The sequence below is a fragment of the Vombatus ursinus genome, unplaced genomic scaffold, assembly GCF_900497805.2.
Source record: "Vombatus ursinus unplaced genomic scaffold, bare-nosed wombat genome assembly UNPS02014870.1, whole genome shotgun sequence".
Lineage (NCBI taxonomy): Eukaryota > Metazoa > Chordata > Mammalia > Diprotodontia > Vombatidae > Vombatus > Vombatus ursinus.
The window spans coordinates 7,618,313-7,641,279 of NW_020954648.1; the positions used below are offsets into that span (position 1 = coordinate 7,618,313).

General features: G+C 36.4%; 1 protein-coding gene across 1 annotated transcript in view; it reads right to left on the reverse strand.

Annotated features, from left to right (window-relative positions):
- DGKI (diacylglycerol kinase iota) overlaps positions 1–22,967 on the reverse strand; it is a 543,147-nt gene that overhangs the window by 124,759 nt on the left and 395,421 nt on the right. The window contains exons 22-23 of the mRNA XM_027842255.1: positions 8,319–8,398; positions 3,024–3,068 (exon numbers count right to left, since the gene is read on the reverse strand). Coding sequence (XP_027698056.1) covers positions 3,024–3,068; positions 8,319–8,398 — 125 coding nt within the window. The remainder of the gene's footprint in view (positions 1–3,023; positions 3,069–8,318; positions 8,399–22,967) is intronic.

A 22,967-nucleotide genomic window follows, 5' to 3' on the forward strand; every position in this document is an offset into this window, starting at 1 on the left:
CAGAAGGGGTTTAGAGCTACCTATCTTAACTGGCAAAGTAGTTTCCCCAAAGGAAGTGGTCACATACTGGGGAGGGAAAGGCAGATGTCAGGCTGGAGGAGATAATGCATTCTCCTTTTTCCTTCACAGAGCTCACTCATGCTTGTCATTTTCCTAAGCACTTCCGTTTTCTGTGGATATTGGATGTGGAATATATTTCAACAATGTCTTTAGGCCTGAGGATCACCAGTGGGTCCCTGAAGGTAGGAGAAAAAGGGGGAGAAAAAGAAAGAGGGGAAAGGAAAGAGAAATAGAGAAAAAGAAGGAAGAGGAGAATAGGAGATAAAATAAAAAGAGGCCCTAATGATGGAATGTGCTAAAGAGAGAGGACCACAGTAACTGTCTCACATATTCTTCAGTGCCTCTACTTGGCCATAGGTTGCACAGATCTACTCTGGAAAATGTATTAGGGCCATTCCTACATGTACATTGACCAGTGTACTATTTATTCATTTTGTTATGCCCCAAAAGAAAAGAAAAATAATTAGCCATATCTCTAGAAAAGAGTTATAGAAAAAACATAGACAAGACAAGAATCTTTTAGGATGAAGATGATGTGAATAGACTGGGAATTTCATCAGTGTTTGGAGTATTTAAACATATGAGACAGCAGATCCATTAAAATTGGGAAGTAATGTCTGAGGTGGGTGATACAGAATTGTCCCTTTCTCCACCTCCTTCACTGCAAATCCTCCTCTATTCTAACTATAACCTTCCTTTATCCTCAGTTTCTACTACTCCTATGGTCACCACATCTTTGCCTCCCACTGAAAAACAACAACAATACAATTTTCTTATAATATCTGTTGTTGTAAGGATCAAATGAGATAATAGTTGTTAAGTGCTTAGCATAGTACCTGGCACATGGTAATTGCTATATAAATGCTTAGTCCCTTCCTCCCCCTCTTCATATCTGACATAGAACACAACATTAACAACTTCAGTCTTCAAGGCTATCATCAATTTTCCCTCCTTTGACACTTTCACTGAAATAGTTACCTAGACAAAATCTTCTGAATAATTTTTCAGATGAATTGATAAACTAAATCAGAAAAACTGAGCTTGGCCAAACACCAAAATTCAAAGTATAATATTTGGAGGAAGTAGCCCTATCTAGTTTTGCAAAATGAGGCAGAAAATATATTTTCAATACTGACCAAACAGAACAAATGACCTGGACTGACCCTGTTCCATTCTAATACCAATGTATCATGTGTCCTCAGAACATTAATTCACTGAAACACTGGCTATTGGGAAATAATTTTTTCTATGTATTGCCTGAGCGCTCTCATGTTCAAAACAGCAGTAGGAGAATTTCCCAATCAGTTACTAACGTAAAAAAGAAAGTATGGTATAGTAGAAAGAGTACCCAAGTGGGAGTTAGAGGAAGATGCTAATACCAGCTCTGCAACTAACTTTGCACATATTATTCATTTAACAAAATATGTGCTGGATTTAGCTAGATAGTGAAGTCACTTAACTTCAATTTACTTATCTGATGAATAAAGTTGCAAGACTGCCAAGATCCTTCCATCTCTATAATTCGACATTTTGATGTTCCTAAGTGACAGTGGAAAGTGAAGTCCTACTGTGTTCTTATTCTATCTCCCCAGTGACTAGCATACCTAGGTCCTTCTACATACTGACATGTCACACTTTATGTGATAACTTTCATCTTGGAAAGCTATTTATGAACCAAGTTTTTGTAACCAAAACATATTTTAAAGGAGTTTCACTTTTAAAGGAATTCTGTAATGAATCCATTTGCAAAGTACCCACTAGGAATAGGCAAGATATGGATGGTAATTTCAGCTTTGCTTCTTATTAGCTGTTTGGTCTTGGTCAAATCACTCAACCTCAAACTTAATGATTTCATCTGTGACAGAGGAGGAAGGTCATAATATTTCATTACCCATCTCTCAAGGTTGTTCTTAGGAAAGCAATCTGCAGTGAGGTACAGTCAAAAGAACATTGGTTCTGGTGTCAGAGGACCTGGATTCAAATCCTGTCTTTGACCTTTCTGAAGCCCAGTTTCCTTATCTATAAAATTAGAAGATTGAACTAGATTGCTTTTGAGGTCTCTCTGGCTTTTGAGCTATGATAGAAATGTGAGTTATTATTATAAAATGAAAAATTGTTCTAAAATGCTGGTAGTTACTCTCTGAGTGATGTTCATATAGATTTCCTCAAACAGGCACACCTGTATTCTCCTATAAAAACAACTTGGTATATAATTATACTTCTACATGTTTTTCATATGCAAAGATGATATCTTCTCAGAAGGGCCTCATATGCAGTTATTTCTCCAGGTGCGGGGATTCATTATACTGAGTCATTCACGTTCTATCCACTGGTTCATTTTGTGACTAATGAGATACATTTGGAGAACGTTTGGCTGGGATCATGGAAGCAATTGGAAGCTAGGGAACCAAGGATCAAACATATGTCACAGGTCTTATTAATTTCACATTATAATCAACAGAGCTCAAAGTCTGACATAAGAATGATGAGCTAAAACTCTGCACTGTGAAGAAACTGTGCACACTCTAAATGTCCTGGGGAGAAAATCAATTATCTAAGGTTTCCTAGACTAATGACTATTCCAATAAAATCAAGACATTTCAAAGAATAAGAATAAGTAGAAGTTTTTCTTAAAGGATAATCTAGTGGAAAGAAGAGTGATTTTTTTTTTTAGCCAGAAGATATATAGTCCATCTCTGACATTTCTAGCTGTGTGACCGTCAGCAAATCACTTTACATCTCTGAGCCTCAGTTTTCAAATCTATGAAGTGGGAATAACAAGTGTACTTACATGGCCTCCCCCACAGGTTTGTAAGGAAAGTCCTTTTCTAAAACTTTAAAGTGCTCTATAAATGAATAGTTATCATTATCCCAGCACAAGGTATGACTTTTTAAAATCACATAATAAAAAGATGAACTTCCGTTGGCTTGAAAGTGAGAAAGAAGAAGTCATCATAAATTACCTGGTAATGAACTCTCTGGGTACTAGAAGGAACTGACTGCAGATCCTAATGGGAAAAATGAAAGAAATATTCATGGCTTTAAAAGTAGTTCAACAAAGTTAACCATAAGAAGGTATTAACTACTCCAACCTAAAAACAACTAAACCAAATACAATGGTAATTTAAAATAAACAAAAACAAACAAAATAAAACAAAAACAAAAACAATCATTGCCAAATATGGCAAAAACTACTTAATTTCATTTCAGCGGAGGAAGTTCAACTTGAACTACTCAACAGTCCAAATCAAAGAACATATTTTAAAAGATTGTATTTAATTAGTTTCAAATGCACATATAACTCAAACTAATGGCTAGGGGTCCTCCCCAACCCCCTTTAATTAACAGATAAGGATCATGTAATTAACACATTCATTGCTGTTATGTTAATGATACTAATAAAGTACCTCAAAATAATGAATTCTTAGATGGTTAAAATGTCTTTCCTATCCTTATCCTAAAAATAAATAATTCGCCCAGGAAGCAAATTGCTTTTTCAAAGATAGCAAAAAAGTTAGCTTCTGATATTCAATGTCTAAAGGATCATAAATTTCAAATCCATGGAGTGATAACAAATGAGGGTTTACTGAGCTGCTGAAAACTTGACCCACTTTTTAAAAAAAGTTTTTATAACTGAAATAGTTATATTTGTCACATTCTGTAACTCTGAGGATAATTAGTATAGTGTATCTACTCACACAAATGTCAGCATTTCTTCAGACTTTTGTTCTTATAGCCTCATACCTCCTTCCTACAGGACTTTTTTTTTTAAGTTTGTTTCCTATGGCCAGTGAAATTTACTTTCTTCAAAAATCAGTATACTTTATTTGGAACAGTTTTCTTTTTCTTTCCTCCTCCCCTTAGAATTCTTATCTGTATTGTTTGGCATCATTTAGTTAGGTAGGGTTGCTTCCTACCTTAGACTACCACCTAACAGTTAGGGGTGGGGAACCTGAGACCTTGAGACCACATGTGGACCTATAGGTCCTTGGGTGCAGCCTTTTTTGACTGAGTCCAAGTTTCATAGAACAAATCCTTTTATTAAAGGGATTTGTTCTGTGAAGTCTAGATTCAGTCAAAGGGCTGTACTTGAGGACCTAGAGGGCCACATATGGCCTTGAGGCCGCAGGTTCCCCATCTCTGGACTCTAACTCCATCCCCATTTTCCCAAACCTCTCTACTTACTACACCAGAAAACTGGGTTCCTGTTACAGTGGCACGTCCAATAGGCGTTCAGATAGTTATGTCCCCAAATAGTGATGATTTCTGTCCCTGTGCAGCACTGGTAAGCAGCTCAGAGGTTAAGGAAGTTTTCTTCTTTTCATTAGGAGGTTTATAATAAGATCATATTCAACCCCTATTTTCATGTCTTCCTCTCTAGCATATGGCCTATTTTTTGACCCTGGAGAAAAGCATCTGAGTTATATCTAATGTCCAAACTCCAGCTAATATCAGAGACAAGGAAAACTCATAGTATCCTAAGTTGGAAGGAATCTTGGAGATCAACTCATTCAATCTCCCATCCACTGCAAAAATGTCTTTTGGCAGATTATCACAGGATTGAACTGAGATTTTATGACTGAGAGCCCACTGTTTCATGAGGCAGCTGTTCCCATTGTTAGACAGCTCTTATTGTTCCACAGTGTTTCCCTACACAGAGCCAGAATCTGTCTCTCCCTTTAACTTCCTCCCATTCATTCCAGTTTACCCTTTGGATCAACTTAGAATCAATCTGCTTCAAATATTTGACAATTATCATGTCTTCCTCAAGATTTGTTATCTCTGGTGTAATCATCTTCAATTATTTTAACTATCTGTCATACAATAGAGTCTCCTGACCCATCTCCATTTCCTACCTCTGGATGCTCCCAAGTCAGAGATCAAGATAAGGTTCCAGATATAGTCTGACCAACTTAAAGTATAATATTACTTCCAAAGCTTGGAGCACTATATTTTTATTAATGCATATTGAGCTTGTTACCAGCCAATTCACTCACATTTTCTGCTACCAAATTAGGTCTCCTCAATTCTTTACTTAGGTAATTTTTAAACCTAATTGCAATATTAAAAAAAAAACAACTAAATTTAGGACTTAATATTTATTCCTGTTGTACTTCATCTTGTTGGTTTTGATTCAGTATTATTAACTATTAGGATCATTTAAATTTGTTATTCTGTTGCTCTTAAAAATGGCTCTTCTTTACAAGTTTGTAGTATCTTCAACTTTAATTAGAAGGTCTTCTTTGTCTTTAAATCAGCCCCAAATAAAAAAATCCATGTATGGATTTGTGTTTCAACATAGACTTCTGTACCGTAACAGAACTGAAATTTGTTTAATTAAGGGCTTATGTCTTCTGTTCAGACTTTAAGTATTGAAAAAAAAAGACTTCTAGGTTGGTTAACAGATTCACAGATGGTCAGAGATGGAAGGCACCTTAGAATCCTTCAATATTGTTCAATTCCTTTAACAAAAAAGTATTCTTTACATCTCTATTACACTTTAATATTTACAAAAATGCTCCCCTCTTTTTTGGGGAGGGCTGATGCTTTCTGTTTCAAGTGTAAACAAATATAAAAAGGAAAAAAAATATGTTCTCCTCACAACCTAGGGTAGATGGTTAAATATTATCATCTCTATTGAATGTTTAAAGACTATGGACTAGAAAAGTTATTACTTGCCCAGAGTCAGTGAAATGCTAATATATATCCACATGTTAACAGTCCTGATAAAGGCAAGAATCCTTAAACACATAATCTTGCCAATAATTTTTTTTAAAAGAGCATTCATGGATTTACTAATTATTTTTCATTCACCTCTGACATCAGGTATTGTTCACAACGATCATCCTTTCTTCTGTATAATTCTCCCTAAGTACACTGCCATTGCTGAGTCATAGGCATGGACCTCTAAAAATTAGTGGCTTCAGTTTGAAAGCACTTTAACCACAATGTAGAATACAGTCTAGCAATGTTTGCCTACTTATATTACCAAGAACTAATTGTTCTTATTTCTTATTCTATTTGTGGGGAATATAAATTAAATGGCTGCCTTATAAAACTTTTTAAAACAACCAATGTATTTTCACTAGAGTTGGCTTGGAAATTCAATGGTCCTTTCTATGTCCTCCCTCACCTTGACTACTCTTCAGAACTGAAACCACTGACACCTTACTCTCTAGCCTCAAAGTTCTTTGTTCCTTTGACATCTATGGCACTGCAGTATCCTTCCCTTTCTCCTACTCCTCTGACCAATTCTTTGTCTGATTTAATAACTTTTCTTTCTCCTCCAACTCCCTTAATGTAAGGATCAGCCCATAACTCATTTCTCTTTTTTCTGTATACCCCTCAGCCAAAGCATCCACTCTCCTGGTTTTCATCATCATCCCTATGGATATGAGTCATGAATTTGTAGCTCTAGTTTTGACCTATCCCTCTAGTCACAGAATAGGATTTCAAACTACTTCCTAGATTTCTTTATTTAGATGCCCTCTAGCATCTCAAACTTTTTTTTTTCTTATACCAAGCCTAATTTTTTTATTTTTAATTTCTACTTATTTATACCTATTTCTGCCCTTTGGGTCCAAGGAAAACAAGTCTAATCCTTCTTTCACATGACAGCCCTTCAACATACAAATATTTGGGGAAAGTCAATGAAGGCATTTTGAAAGTATTGAGAGTTGAAGTATGGCCTTGAAGTTGGACATAAAACTGGTCAAGAGTATATTCCAAGAAGAAGAAGAGAAACAGGATAAACAAAGGGAAGAGAAATATGAGATGTATGCAAACTTTGAGTGATCGAGTTTGGCTACTATATGGGGTGTACATGAGTTAGTGGTGGGAGACAAGCCTGGAAAAGTTGATTAAAGTATATGGCAGGTAGGGAGCCCTGGAGGCCAACCTAATAATGAGTTTTTATTTTATTTGGCACTCAATATAAAATAATTGAAGGTTTGGGGGCATGGAAATAACACAATGAAAGGTGTACCAATTTGAGAAGATTAAAATGGCAATAATGTATGAGATTGATGAGGGTGAGATGTCAAGGTTGGAAGACTAGTTAGGAGATTGTTGTAACAGTCTAATAACATTTATATAGTCCTTTAAGGTCTGTAAAGCATTTTGACTATGCTTTAATTTTTTTCATAAGAACCCTATGAGCTAGGTGCTATTATTACCCCCATTTTACAGATGAGATTGACACTTAAAGAGATTAAATGATTTGCTTTAGTCTCACAGCTATTAAGTGTCTAAAGGCAGGATTTGAATTCAGGTGTTCTCTACTCCAAGTCCAGTGCTGTGTATATCAAATTATCTAGCTGCCTCAGTCAAGCCAAGCCACAGAGAAGGACTAAATTATGGCAATGGTATTAGGATTTATAAGGGGTCAGGGGAAATCTAAGATATAGTACATAGGTAGAATCAACAGGACTTAGTAATTGATTATATGTGGGCTTTGAGGCAGAAGAAGCAAAAATATGGCTTCAACGTGTCCATAACTGAATTCATCACCCCTGGCATCTCATCTCTGTTTAGTACCACCATTTTCCCCAAATATATGTGTGTTGAAGGGCTGTCATGTGAAAGAAGGATTAAACCTGTCTTCCTTGGACCCAAAGGATAGAACTAGGTATAAATAAGTAGAAATTAAAAAGAAAAAGAAATTAGGTTTGATACAAGAAAAAAAAAACTTCCTGTCAATTAGAGCTATCCAAAACTGGAATGGGCTGCTGTAGGAAGCAGTAGTGTACAGCAGATTTCTATACAGATATGTTTGGAATTTTCCTTCCAAAAGCTGAGATTCTGTAATCTTTTCATAGTCTAAAATCTAATTTGTACCTGTCTTAATGGCATTTATTGTATTTTACCATGTATTATAGATATCTGTATACCTGTCCTATCTGTAAGATTGTAAGCTCGTTGAGAACAAGGACAATGAATGTCTTACTCAACTTTGTATCACCTGGTAACACCAAACTTAGGGCTTTGAATTTAATAAGTATTCACTGGACACTTTTTAAATTTCAATGAATTGATTAATATACAGTTCTCCCCTACTTTAAAATCCCATTTCATCTTAGCAGTAAAGAACTAAAACTGAGGGATAACAATTATGCTACACATTTTGAGACAATACTATAGACAAGTTGTCTCTTCACTGATCTTTCCTTAACTGAATTCATATAGTCAGGAACTGTTTACAGACCTCATAGGCTTATCAAATGGTCATTATAAATAAAATATTGTCCAAATCAACTCACCTCCTGTAGGCGGTCAATGTACATACGACAAGTTTCCAAATCGCAGTCTCCTCGTACAACTAGAATACCCAGAGGGATAGCTGAGGATTGGGGGAAAAGAAAGAGCTAAAATAACTTATTTGACATTTCCATGTAGACATGAATGTATTTTTATTGTTCAAAACATTTCAAAGTATTTAATTCCATTTAAAAAATGCTATTTTTTAAATTAAAATTTTAAATCTTCCCCCCCAATCTATTTGGTCATTGCGTGATTTGTTACAGCAACTATTTTCTTGCATAATCAGTACTGTCTTGTATAGCACAGTTTGTATTTTCACATATCTTTGTGCATGTGGATCATGTCTGCCATCACTAGAAGAAATCAGATTTGAGAGACATGCACGTCTTCCTCTGTGAGGCTGGTAATTCCTCACACAGTTATCCTTGCATACAGCTGCCACCAGAGGTCTGGATAGGATAACCTTTCTGAATAAACTTTCTCCAAGTATTAACAATGAGTCTTGGAGAATAATATACATCAACAACAATAACAAAAATTCATTTCCCCTCAGTGATCCTCTCCTTTCTAATGAATGTTTAATAGACATAGATTAAAGTTCTTGCTTCTCTAAGGTCCTTCAGGTTTAAGTATTTCACAATCTGCTATTGTGCAATGCATAAAAGACCCTATTTGTAGGACCTTCCCTACCCAAGGCACCATCATCTACTATTTTGGTTAACTTGCTTGATAGTTTCCATATGATTTCCCCAAAACTAGTTATTGAAAACTGATAAATCAACCAAAGAGTATGTGCATATGTGAGCGCACTGGACAGGGGAGTAGTTTCAGAAAACCAAAAGGTAGTTTAGCTCATTTCACTGAAAACTATTTTTTCACATATTTGGATTAAATAAAACACATTCACATTGTTTTCATAAACATTTTTCTCCTTTTGTCACTTGAGACATGATATATGACAGAGGAGCCATGATTCATTCTTCTGGCACAGATTGGACTATATGACCTCAGAGATCCTACTCTCAGGGGATTCTATGATTTTATAAGATATTCTTAACTTCCCAGAAGTTTAAATCTTTCCATCCTCCTCTTCTCCCTGTTTTAACTACCATGTATTCTAAAAACACAAAGTACAAATTCTGTTCTGAAATCAAAATTAAGAGACAGCCTATGGAGCTAACCTAATGGCCAATGTGATTTGTTCATCGTATTTTCTAATATACATCAATCCTAAACTGTGTACCTTTCCTTGTTTAGCCCACTGAAAAAATTAAAATTAAAAAAAGAGAGGAGACACAAGTAGAACAATTGTTACCACCATATTAAATTTAATATGTATATCATATAATAATAATATGATGTTGAGTCATTTTGAGTCGTGTCTGACTCTTTGTGACCCCATTTGGGGTTTTCTTAGAAAAGATACTGGAGTGGTTTGCCATTTCCCTGTTGTTTTTTTTATTAAATTTAGATCTGGTTTTATTTCTTTTTTTATTTAATTTTTTAAATTTTTTGTTATATTTTAAGTTCTTGTCTCCCTCCCTCCCTCCCCATCCCACACTAAATAAGGCCACCATTTGACAGAGATATATAAGTATATATGTGCAGTAACTTGCATTGAATGTTCATGTTTGTTTTTATGCCATAGCCAAGGGACTGTTATTTTTGTTCCAAATGGAAGCGGATCAAACAGCTTTCCACATTCTAAGTTGTTAGGAAGAATAAAGGGTTCCTGAAGAGACTTTAATGGAAAAGAAAGAATTCTGAGGTTGAGGAGGGAAGACTTGACCCTTGTCAGATAATGGAGAATGCTGTACAAGTAGATCTTAAAAATAGACATGGGGCTGCTTCTGAAGAGTAGAGTCAGATGCTCTTAAGAAAGAAGCTGCTTTTTCCCTGAAGAAAAATATAGTAGAGGTAGAGAAGGTATCAATTGAGAGATCACCACCAAGGGCCAAAAGAAGAGGTTTATAGTTGGTGGCTCCCTGTCTACTCCCTAACAACTGAGAGGTCTCTTATCTTTCTGGATCATGCATCCAAGACACGATAGAAAACCTCTCAAAATTTACCAAAAGGGATTACTACTATTCACTTCCAGAGATTCCTGTTTGTGTAAATGACACGGATAGAAAAAGCTTAAAAATATTTTTAGGTTTTATAACCATTTCATTTCATGACATTTTTGGAGATGTCTTAGATCCTTGTACTCCTGAGAAGGGTTAAGTCTATCAATATTAGTCATCGTACAACGTGGCTGTTACTGTGTACAATGTACTCCTGGTTATGCTCACTTCACTCAGCATCAGTCCCTATAAGTCTTTCCAGGTTTTTCTGAAGTCCACTTGCTCATTATTTCTTATAGCACAATAGTATTCCATTAAATTCATATACCACAAGTTGTTCAGCCATTCCCCAATTGATGCGCATCCTCTCAATTTCCAATTCTTTGCCACCACAAAAAGTGCTGCTATAAATATTTTTGTACATGTGGGTCCTTTTCCCATTTGTGTGATCGCTTTAGGATACAGCCCTAGAAGTGCTATTGCTGGGTCAAAGGGTATGCACATTTTTATAGCCCTTTGGGCATAGTTCCAAATTGCTCTCCAAAATGGCTAGATCATTTCACAACTCCATCAACAATGCATTATAATGTTCCAATTTTCCCACATCTTCTCTAACATTTATCATTTTCCTGTTTTGTCATGTTAGCCAACCTGATAGGTGTGATGTGGTACCTCAAAATTGTTTTGATTTGTATTTCTCTAATCAATAGTGATTTAGAGCATTTTTTTTCATATGACTATAGACGGCTTTAATTTCTTCATCTGAAAAGTGCCTGCTCATATCCTTTGACCATTTATCAATTGGGGAATGACTTGTATTCTTATAAATTTGACTTAATTCTCTATATATTTTAGAAATGAGGTCCTTATCAGAGACACTGGTTATAAAAATTCCCAGTTTTCTATTTTCCTTCTAATCTTGGTTGCATTGGCTTTGTTTGTGCAAAAACTTTTCAATTTAATGTAATCAAAATTATCCATTTTGCATTTCATAATGTTCTCTCTCTCCTGTTTGGTCATGAATCTTCTGTTTTCCATAAATCTGATAGGTAAACTATTCCTTGCTCTCCCAGTTTGCTTATAGTATCAGCCTTTATATCTAAATCATGAACTCATTTTGACCTTATTTTGGCATAGGTGTGAGATTTTGATCTATGTCTAGTTTCTGCCATACTCTTTTCCAGTTTTCCCAGCAGTTTTTGTCAAATAGTAAGTTCTTATCCCAGAAGCTGGGGGTTTGGGGTTTATCAAATAGTAGATTACTATAGTCATTGACTACTGTGTCTTGCATACCTAACCTATTCCACTGGTCACCACTATATTTCTTACCCAGTACCAAGTAGTTTTGATGATTGCCACTTTATAATACAATTTAAGATCTGGAACAGCTAGGCCACCTTCCCCTACATTTCTTTTCATTAGTTCCCTTGATATCCTGGACCTTTTGTTATTCCAAATAAATCTTGTTATTATTGTTTCTAGCTCCATAAAATAATTTTTGGTAGTTTGATTGGTATGGTACTGAGTTAGTAAATTAGCTTAGGTAGAATTGTCATTTTTATTATATTAGCTTGGCCTACCCATGAGCAACTGATGTTTTTCCATAAAGTGATTTTCTTCAAATGCAATCATGTCACTCCCTACTCATAGGAAAAAACAACTGACCTGGAAAACAGATTGAGAAGAAAATTTGAGTATCATTGAACTATCTGAATTTCAGCCCAGACATTATATTTCAAGAAATCTTAAAAAAAAAACTTCCTAGATCTCTTAGAACCACAAAACAAAACAAAACCACAAAACAGGTGACCACCAGTCACCTCCCAAATGAAATCCCCAAAGGAAAACTTCCAAGAAAATCATAACCAAATTCCAGAGCATTCAGGTCAAAGAAAAAAAAAACTACTGCAAACATCCAGAAAGAAAGAATTCAGTACTCAGGAGTTACAATCAGGATCACATATAATTTAGCAGCCAACACTATAAAGGAATGGAGAACTTGGAATATGATAATCAAGAAGGTAAAGGTTATGAGCTTACAGTCAATAATAACTTACTTAACAAAACTGAGTAAAATGGACATTTAATAAAATTATTACTTCTAAGCATTCCTGATGAAAAGACCAAAGCTGCAGAGAAACTTTGATATACAAACACAGGAGTGAAGAGAAACGTGAAAAGGTAAACATTAATGAACAATGATAAAACACTAAACAAAGATACACTGTTTACATTCCAAATATGGGAGATGACACATGTGTTTTATCTGATCATCAACAGGGTTAATAGAGGAAGTTCGATTAGACAAGACCTTGGAATGGTTGTTGTTATGTCCTGATGATTTTAAGAAATGAATGGAAAGAGAGCAGAAGAGGAATACATTGGGAATGAGAAGAAGTGTGCAGAGAATTGTATTACATAATGAGAATATATATAATTTGACATCTGAACAAACAAGGAGAGAATGTGGGAGGGATGCAGCTGAGACTTCAATCTCACTCTCATCTGAATTAGTCAAAATAAGAAAGAATATACACACAGAACTGGGTACAGAAATACATTTTACTCAATAGTAAAATCAAAGGGAAAAGGGAGAAGGGGAAGAGGAAATTAGAGGGACTATAGTTTAAGGGAGAGATTAGTCCTCACCAAAACAAATACTAAAGATATACAAAAATATGTATAGCTCTTTTTGAGATGGTAAAGAATGACAATGTAAAGGGGTGCCCATAAACTTGGGGAATGGATGAACAAGTTATGGTATATAAATGTGATGGAATACTCTTGTGAGGAACTCTTATTAATGTCATGACCAACCAGGATTCCTGAGATGAAGGACTCAAAATGCAGAATATGATAAATATTGTTTAGGACATTGAGCAATACAGGAGTAATGGGTAGAAGTTACAAAGAAGCAAATTTAGGTTTGATTGCAGGAAAACTTTCCTAAAAGTGGGAGTTGTCCAAAAATGGAATGGATTATCTCAAGAAAGAGTGCCTTCTGCCTTCTTGGAGATCTTAAAACAGATGATGACTCATGAGGTATAGTAGAGTCAGGATTCCTCTTGTATATGGGGTTGGAACGGATGGTTACTGGAGTCCCTTTTCAATTCTCAGATTCTGTGACATCAAAGGTCACCTAGTTGAACCCCCTCATTTTACAGATGAAGATACTGAGGCTGAAGGAGGTAAAGTCATTTGCCCAAGGTGACACAGATGACAATTATTCATTTGAATAAAGTTCTTCTTACTCAGAGTCAGTGCTCTTTCTACTGTGCCCCAGTGCCATTTTGATCAGTGGATGAAGTGACTGACCCTTGAGAGCTTTTCTTTGTTATTATATGAAGATTATTATATGAAGATTGACATGTGACTGTAACTATAAATCATTTCCTCTTGCCCCAACCTTCAATAACTATGTAAATTTATTACTAAAGATTTTGAAAGAAGTGATTATTTTCCTAGTATATTAATAACCAATTATAAAATTAGGATTGAGGTTTTTCCTTTCTATTTCTTCATTCAGGGACCACTCTTTAGATCAGTCAGTCTCCGAAGGACACTGCTTATAGATAAGATTGCCCAAATCCTCTGGGTACATGCTCTGCAATCTTGGGTGGGACCCCACCCAACCAAAAGACCTTATTTCTATTTAGAGTATAAACAGAATCTAATCTAAGTGAATTCTCACCTTTAGGAAATAAGCTCACATCATTGTACTCCCTCCCGGCCTTCTCCCCATCCCCTTGTGGTCTAGAGGGTACCCAGCTTATGAAGGAGAAAACCAACCAGAGTGGGCTGGGTAGAAACGGATTCCTTTGTCCAGATTGCTGGAGGCAGCTGAGTTAGATGATCAAGTCATATTCTTACAGGGAGGAACTGAAGACTTTTAGCCCACCTCCTCATTAATGTCCACCCTGTCATTAATTGTTCACCAATAGGGGTTGATTTTCATTTGTCAGGGGCACCTCTTTTTCCAAAGGTATTTAAGCATTCAATTTATCTCCATGGTTTTGTCTTTGGTTACCAAGAGAAACCTCTGACCATCAATTTGTTGAATATTTGCTAGCCTAATTAATAAATTGATTATTAATTACCCAGAAACTGTCTTTTGGGCTTTTAATTAATCTCAATTCCTTTGCTGTTCTGTAGCATCAAGCACTAATCTCCCTCCCCCAATTAAAAAAAAGAGAGAGAAGGGGACCAACCAGTCTTGACAGTACAATCATGGGAAATAGAAGATCTAGCTTACATTTAAGGATCTGTGTAACCTTCAGTAAATCCCTAAATCACCCTGGTCCTAGAATTCTTCATCTATAAAAATGAGGTAGGTGGACAAGATGACCTTTCTGGTCCCTTCCAGGTTTAAAGAAACAGTCTATGATGTTCATAATTCTAAAACTGATTTTTCTCAACATTAGATGCCAACTCCCAGGAATATCAATATTTGACAAAGTCCATGTGAAAGTAGTAATGGAATGTATATAAAGCAGAAAACTTTTGGCAATATTTTGCTACCCCCTGGATGTTGAAGCCCTTGAAGGTGTCATGTGTTCACCAATGTATCACTGGAAGAAAAAGGCTAAGAGTATGATGTATTACTTTAATTTAATTATCTTCAATTGGCTATTGCTGTGTAAGTCCTGCTAAAACCAATTTACAGCTAAACAGTGACATTTGTTTCTTCAAATCCTAAACAAAACAACTTACAAAGAAATCATTAAGGAAGGTGTGAAGTCTTAGGGAGAAAGCCTCTCAGAAACTCAGGGGATTGCAGAGACTGTGATCCAAGTTTCAAGTATTTACAATTCATAATTTAAAAGGTTACAGGATGGGGCTTTAATAAGGTTGCCACTTTTTCTTTGGGGGAGGTAGTAAACAGGGAAGGAATAGGGTGTGGCTCAGCATTAATTAAATAATTTATTTTAAAAAAATAGAGTTCCAAAAATTGAGATTGAAACATACGCAAATCTCAAAGGAAAGGAACAATCCTAAAGAGAATGATCACCTGTGAATCTTATTAAATTAATCAAGCTTAAGTTATTTATGTTCAGATAGTTAAAAGGACAGAAAAACATTAGCATGTTATAGTCAGTGGAACAATGAATTCAGCTGGTGTCAGAAACCTGTATTCACATCTTGAATGATTCTGCCATATATCCATGTTGTATTTGATGAAAGTCACCAAAGATTTCTGATCCTCCCTTTCCTCTTCTGTAAAATGGTAGTAACACATTCACTCATGTGCTAAACTATCACATCGTAAGCAAGAAAATGTTTTTAAACTTTCCAAAGCCTAAAGACTCAATGGACCCTCTAATTAAATAATTAAGACAAATGGCTACCATGTTAAGAAAATAATTTGAAAACATGTGTTCTAATCCTCTTCCCAACTGGAATAAAAAGTGACCTAACCTTTCGCAATATATCCTTATCATCACCTGTGTCCCTCTTCTCACAGTAGCAAAAGTAAACTCCCACAAAAATGGTAGAAGATGTAACAACATTCTCCATGTATGGAATAGTCTTTCTCATTTAATAGTAGCTTGTGATCAAGCCTAAATGTAGTTGATTTTACTTTTTCACTTTATACTGTGAATACTAGATACAATTGTTTGTAATCAGAGCTTTTGGGCTGATAGGAGGAAAGATATCAGGCAACTGCTCTCCCTGTAATTGTTTGTAATAACAATAAAAAGTGACTCTGACAGGCTGTAAACAAAAAGTCCAGTGAAATTTCTTTCTCTGACAGCTATAAAGAGGCATATAAATGAGAGACTGCATGGTATAGTGGATAGAGGGCTAGCCTTGGAGGAAAGAAGACCTATGTACAACGAAGGAAGGAAGGCCTGCCACTGATGCAGGCTAGCTATATTACAATGGGCAAGCCACTTAACATCTCCATGACCCTTTCAATTCTTTAGACTGTGAAAGTGGAAGGACTTTCCTATACTTACAAAATCAGCTTCTCACCCAAAAAAAATCCAAATTACTATTAAGTTTTATTTTAGATTTTTTCTATTTAATAAGCAAATTTAATGTTTTCAATATCATGTATTTTGTTATCCATTCTTTTCACTCAATGTATATTGTCATTTCTGTACTTGAAAAGATAAGTGCTTTTTTTTTTTATCTGGGAAAACAGATGCTGTATCACAGAACATTACTGATTAGGAAGATAACTCAAGCAATGTATAAAAAGAAAGGAAGTTCTCTGGAATCCAACACTTCCAACTCTCCCCTCTTCCTAGTTCCTTATTACTGTTGAGGGCACCATAATCTTCCTAGTAACTCAGGCTCTCAACCTAAATGCCATTCTCAACTCCTCATTCTCACTCACCCTACAACCCAATCTCTTGCTAAATCCTGTTGTTTCTACCTTCCCAACATCTTTTCATAAGTCTCCTTCTCTCCTTGGACACATATTTCACTTGGTGATTTCATCATTTCCCATTGTCTCTACTATCATCTCTATGACAATGATTCATTGATCTACTTATTCAGCCCTAACCTTCAGACTCCCATCTTCAACTGTTTATTAGTCTACTCATACTCAATGACCATAGCCATCTTAAATTCAGCATGTCCAAAACTGAAATCATTATCTTTTCTCACAAACCAAACTCCCTTCCAAATTTCCCCATTACTATCCAGGGCATCACCATTCTCTAAGTCACCCAGGCTCTCAACACAGATGTCATCCTTGACTACATTCTTTCACACACACCTCCATATCTAACCTGTTGCCAAGACCTGTTGATTTTACCTTTATAACGAGAGAATTGTGTGAACCAAACTGATGCCACCTTGTAAAATAGACTACATTTTGAGACCACTCCATTTCAGAAACCTAAGTCTCATTTTCCTGTAAATTCCATGTACTTGCCAATCATGGGAATAGAGTGACATCCTGTTTCATATCCAGGAAAGTCCACTTGCCTCACTCATCCCCCTTTCAACTTGGAAAGTCCCTAAACTTTCCTTCAATTAGAAATCAGATTACCAAATCTTGTAACCTGGTTTATATACTGTTAATTGTGCTCTTTTAATGCATTAAAATCTCTCTCCTTCTATATTCAGGGTCCAATGCCAAGCTGAGGAGGTCGGCTCTCTAGCTGTTATGCAGTTAGCAAGCATTACCTAATTAATTGATATGCCTGGAAGCTCAGGTCTTTGTTTTCTCAGTTATTTCAGAATCTCACCCATCACAGTAACATCTCTTGTATATATATATGCCCCCTTTTCTCTACTGACACAGTAACCACCCTGATGAAGACCCTTTATCACCTCATGTCTGGACTATTCCAAGATCCTGCTGGTTAGTTTCCCTGCCCCAAATCTCTTCCCCCACCAGTACATCCTCTATGCAGCTTTCAAACTGATCTTCCCAAAGTGAAGACATGACCACATCACCAGCACCACACAACTCATCATTCAACCAACTCCCGTGACTCCCTTCACCTCTAGGTTCAAAGTGCCGGAATCTGGCATTCAAAACCTTCTATAACCTGGCCTCCTCCTACCTTTCCAGTCTTCTTATTCCTTATCTCTCCTCCCCCAATGTACTCTGAGATCCAATGATACTGGCCTCCTTGCTGTTCCTCACACAACAAATTCCACCTCTAGACTTTAGGTATTTTTCCCAGCTGTTCCTCATTCCTGGAAAATTCCCCCTCCTCATCTCTACTTGCTGGCTTCCTTCAAATTCCAACTAAAACCCCATCTTTTATGAGAAGCCTTTCCTGATCCCCCTTTAATGGTAGTATCTTTGATCTTGCTTATCTCCAATTTATCCTGTATATACGTATTTTTATATATAGCTATTTTTATGTTGTCTCTCCCATTAAACTGTTGACTTCTTGAAAAAAGGAATTGTTATTAGTCTTTCTTTGCATCCCCAACATTCGGCACAGTACCTGGCACTTACTAAATGTTTGCTGACTGGTGTGGATGCTCGTCACCTTGCACTTGGACTTTGCAATAAATAGCCTTTTAGTTGGTCTCTCTACCTCAAATTTCTCCCCACTCTCTATCCTCCACTTAGCTAAAGTGATCTTCCTAAAGTACAGGTCTGACCATGTCACTCCTCTACTCAATAAACTACAGTGGCTTCCTATTATCCCCAAAATCAGGCTTTTAAAGTCCCTCTCAACATGGCCCCTCCCCACCTCTCAAGTCTTCCTACACTCTGCTTTCCTCCATGTACTTTAGGATCCAGTGACATTAGACTTCTTGATGCTCCTTACACATCACTTACACATTACTCTATCTTCTGACTTTACAGCTTTTCATCAGCTCTGAGCTCATCTCTGTTTCCAAGTTTCCTTCAAGTCTCAGCTTAAAGCCTACTTTTGACAAGAGGCCTTTCCAGGTCTCATTTAGTACGCATTTTTCCTTGAAGGCTGTCTCCAATTTACCCTGTATGTAACTTGTGTGTACTTAGTTCTGTGCATGTTGTCTCCTCCATTAGAATGTGAGGTCCTTCAGGAGAGGGACTGTTTTTTGCCTTTCTTTTTAACCCTAGCTCTTAATACAGTGCCTGGCATGTAGTAAGCACTTAATAAATGCTTGCTAACTGGTTAACTGTTATCCTTATAGAGTAATTTCTGATAATGTAACAATTTGGGAAGAAGTAGAGAAAGTAGAGGAAGAAAGTGAAGAAAAGGCCACTGGATAAGACAGAGATTCTCTCAACTTTAGCTCAATAATTTCAACCAGGCCAAAGGTAGCTGAGAAACAGAAGTTCTTATTTGACTGCCAATAATAATGAGAAGAAATAAGTTCCCCATCAAATTCCTAGTGGACTACAGGTCCATTTCACCCTAATCTGCCATCTTTAATTGTGCATTGGGAAACAACATATATAAAGGAATGTGTATGCTCAAATTCAAAAGGAAAAACCATGCCTACAAGACATTCATTGCCTTTCAGAAGGTTTGTCTAAAACTTCTCAAAGCACCAGGGAAGAATTTGAGGACCAATTCACAAAATGTCATCTTCTGACTCTGAAGCCAATAAAAATTAACATAAAGGAGATAAGATTAGCCAGTTGGAAGTAACCCATTAGAGAAGTATGAATGGATTAGTGATGTTTCTGAGGTAAAAAAAAAATTACAGCTTTTCAATTTAGAGTATAAGTAAATAAAAATAAGCTATAATCTATTCAACTACATCTAAGGCTACATGTCTAAGAAAATGTTGTTAAAGCAAAAGGGTCTGCACGGAATTTAGAAAAAGGAAAACCAAAGAGGAACAATCTGTCACTGTTTATCCAACACTGCCTGAGGCAAAAGATGCTTTGATTCTAGTTGGCTATAGACATAAATATCCAGAAATTGAAGAATGCAACCTATCAAGCTATCCTGACTTGGTAAAAATCCTTTCTTTAGGAACAGCCAATTCTTTTACTCAATTCACCATTCAGGAAGCAGTCTTCTGACTTTGGAACTGAAATGCTGGGAGAACTTATCCACCAGAAGAGGGCGTACCTGATACAAGCTTTCTTTTCAGATTTAATTACCATCGTGTGTACCTTGACAAATTTGCACTCCCTTGTGATCATATCCCTTGCACATGACACAATGCTCCAAAGCCTGATGGACCCTGGGTGAACTGATAAACTGCAATTCTTAAGCCTATAGAACTCAGGATCAAATTGTTCTGTTTCTGCCTGAGCTACACCCCTAGGCATGGCCTCATAATGGCTGAGCCTCAGCCAGACCTATGGTGATGATCAAGCCCTCTCTCCTCAGTTTAGAGAGCAGAGGAAAGGACTTTAATCGAATGTGACTTCTCAAGAGCAAGGACTATTTCATTTTTGTCTTTATATCTCTAGTTACATGGCTAGCACCCTCATCACCTCTTGCTTGAACTATTTCAATAGCGGTCTATTTTATCTCCTTACCTCATGTCCTTCTTCTATCTAATCCATGTTTCACAAGCTGCCAAAGTAATATCCCTAAAGTAAAGGCTTGACCCTGTCATTCCTTTTCTCCATAAACTCTGTTAGGTCTCTATTACATGTAAGATCAAATATAAATCCCTTTGTTTGCCATTTAAAGCCTTTTACAACTTAACTCCAACATATTATTCTAGCTTCATCACGTATCATTTCCCATCACACCAGACACTCTTTGGTCTTTTTGTTGTTCTGAGACAAACAAAAACTCTGAGAGACAGAGTTTCTGGGTAATTAACAATCAATGTATTAATTAGGCTAGCCAAGAATCAAAAAATTGATGGTGAGTGGTTTTTCTCAGTAACCAAAGACCCTAAGAGAGACCCTGAAATGCCTAAAATCCCTTCTAATGGTGAACTCCCAAGAAAAGTGAAAATCAACCTTGATTGGTGGACATTTAATGAGGAGGGGGACTACAAGTCTTCAGCTTCTCCTGCTGAAAACTCGGCTTGATCATAAGACTCAGCAGCCTCAAGCCGTCTGGGCAAGGCGAAACCAACTCCATTCAGACCTCTCTAACTAGTTTTCTCCTTCATAAGTTGAGTTGCCCTAAACTCAAATGGAGGGGACCAAGGAGGAGGGGTTCCTCCACCAGGTAAAGGCTTGCCCATAGGGGATTCTATTTATACTCTAAACAGAAATTAGTTCTCCTGGTTAAGGAGCTTGTGTCTTGGGGGCTAGGAGCAATCTCATTAGTCAGTCATGCCCTTCAGAGACTGACTGATCTTTTCAGGAGTTGGGTTTTAACAGAAATAAAAAGAAAAGAGTAGATCACAAATTAATAATTATTTAATAATATAACAGTATAATATTAATTTTTTATCAGTTCCTAATTAACAATATTTCACGTCTCACTTCGGTGCATTTGTATAGGTTATTCCTCATGCCTGGAGTTCTGTGGTTCCTCATCTCTTAGAATCCTCAAGCAGATTCAACATTCAGCTTAAGTCATCTACTATAGAAAACCATTGGGAATTCTCTAATGATTCTTCCCTCATCCATCATTACTTTTTATTTACTTTGTATATACTTTGCATACACCTCCACCCTGGGCTAACTGGCCACCTTCTTTCTCAAGTTCTAGGATACATTGAGGGTAAACACTCTTAAAACAACAGGATATAAGCCTGACACCAGTAAACTTCCTCCCATCAACTGTGTACAAGTAGATATAATTAACTAAAAGTAACAGAATTTACCAAGATGACATAAAACAACCACTACCATCCCATAAACCTGGTATTCTCCCCTACAAATAAACACAGCATGTATAGGAAGAGTGGCACCATAGTACCGTGATAGTGAAGCAAATATATAGAGAATACATGAGCCAAAGCAAATAATACTTTTAGTACCATAGGACCTAAATATTCCTCTTGTGAAGACTCGTGAAGCTATTGCCTATGTGCAACATCTCTGTTAGGCAGGCTGTTTACCTGGGCTCCCAAGGTTTGGTTTGCTCCATTCCTCAGCTCTCAAATGACAGGGTTAGTTCTCCCTTGAATCTATAGTGACCCTTCTCTGCTGCCAAGGGTCAAACTCATTGAAGATGCTTCCAGACTCAAGGAATGCCTCTCTACGGCTTTGTTCATCTGCAGAGTTTGTATCTCTGCTCCCTCAACTGTACCTCCTATGGGATCCACAGCCCCACTTCAAAATTGATGGTGTTTAATAATCATAACTAGCATTTTATATAAGCGCTTTAAGATTTTCAACAAAGGCCAACTCAGATGCCTTCTCTTAGTCTGCAAGCAATCCTGGATTCTCTGAATAATAATAATATTAACTGTTAATATAATATATAATTGTATTATTGTGATAATCATGTAATATGAACACAAAGCTTATGTGACAAATATCACATAACACAATACTATGTATTACATATATATAGTATAATTGCATAATAAAAATTGTATATTATATAATATTGTATAATAAACAATATGTTATACATCAAGTTATATATTATTATAACCTTATAATAAGATGATAACATTATAATAATACGATAACATTCGTTAGCATTTATATAGCACCTTAAGGTTTGCAGAGTGCTTTACATTTTATCCTCACAACAACCCTGGGAGGTGGGTGCTATTATTATCCCCATTTTACAGCTGAGGAAGGTCAAGTGACTTGCCCAGGGTCACCTAGCTAGTGTCTGAGGCCAGATTTAAACTCAGTTCTTTCTGCATCCAGGTGTAGCTGTCTGTTTACTGCATCCAGGTGTAGCTGTCCGTCTACTGCACCTCTCTTAGACTGTTCCAATAGAATACTGTATAGATTCTGGCATTTCCCACTAAGCTGGAAAGGTTTCCAATCGGGGGTGGTAAAATTACAGTTTATTTGAATTAAACAGTTTTCCCCTTGAGATATAATAGAAAGAGAATATGTCAAAAGAGATTTATAGAGTTTAGAGTTACCTGCAGAGAAACACTGCATAAAGATATGAACGCAACAATACCCAAAATGAGGGAAGGAGAAGTAGAATTCAGGATATCATGTGGTGAACAGAGAGCAAAGCAAGAGAAATCAACAGAACCTATTTTTATGCAGGCCTAGCATTCATATTACACTTCAAGGTTTCAAAACATTTCATAAATGTTATCTCATTGAACTTCACA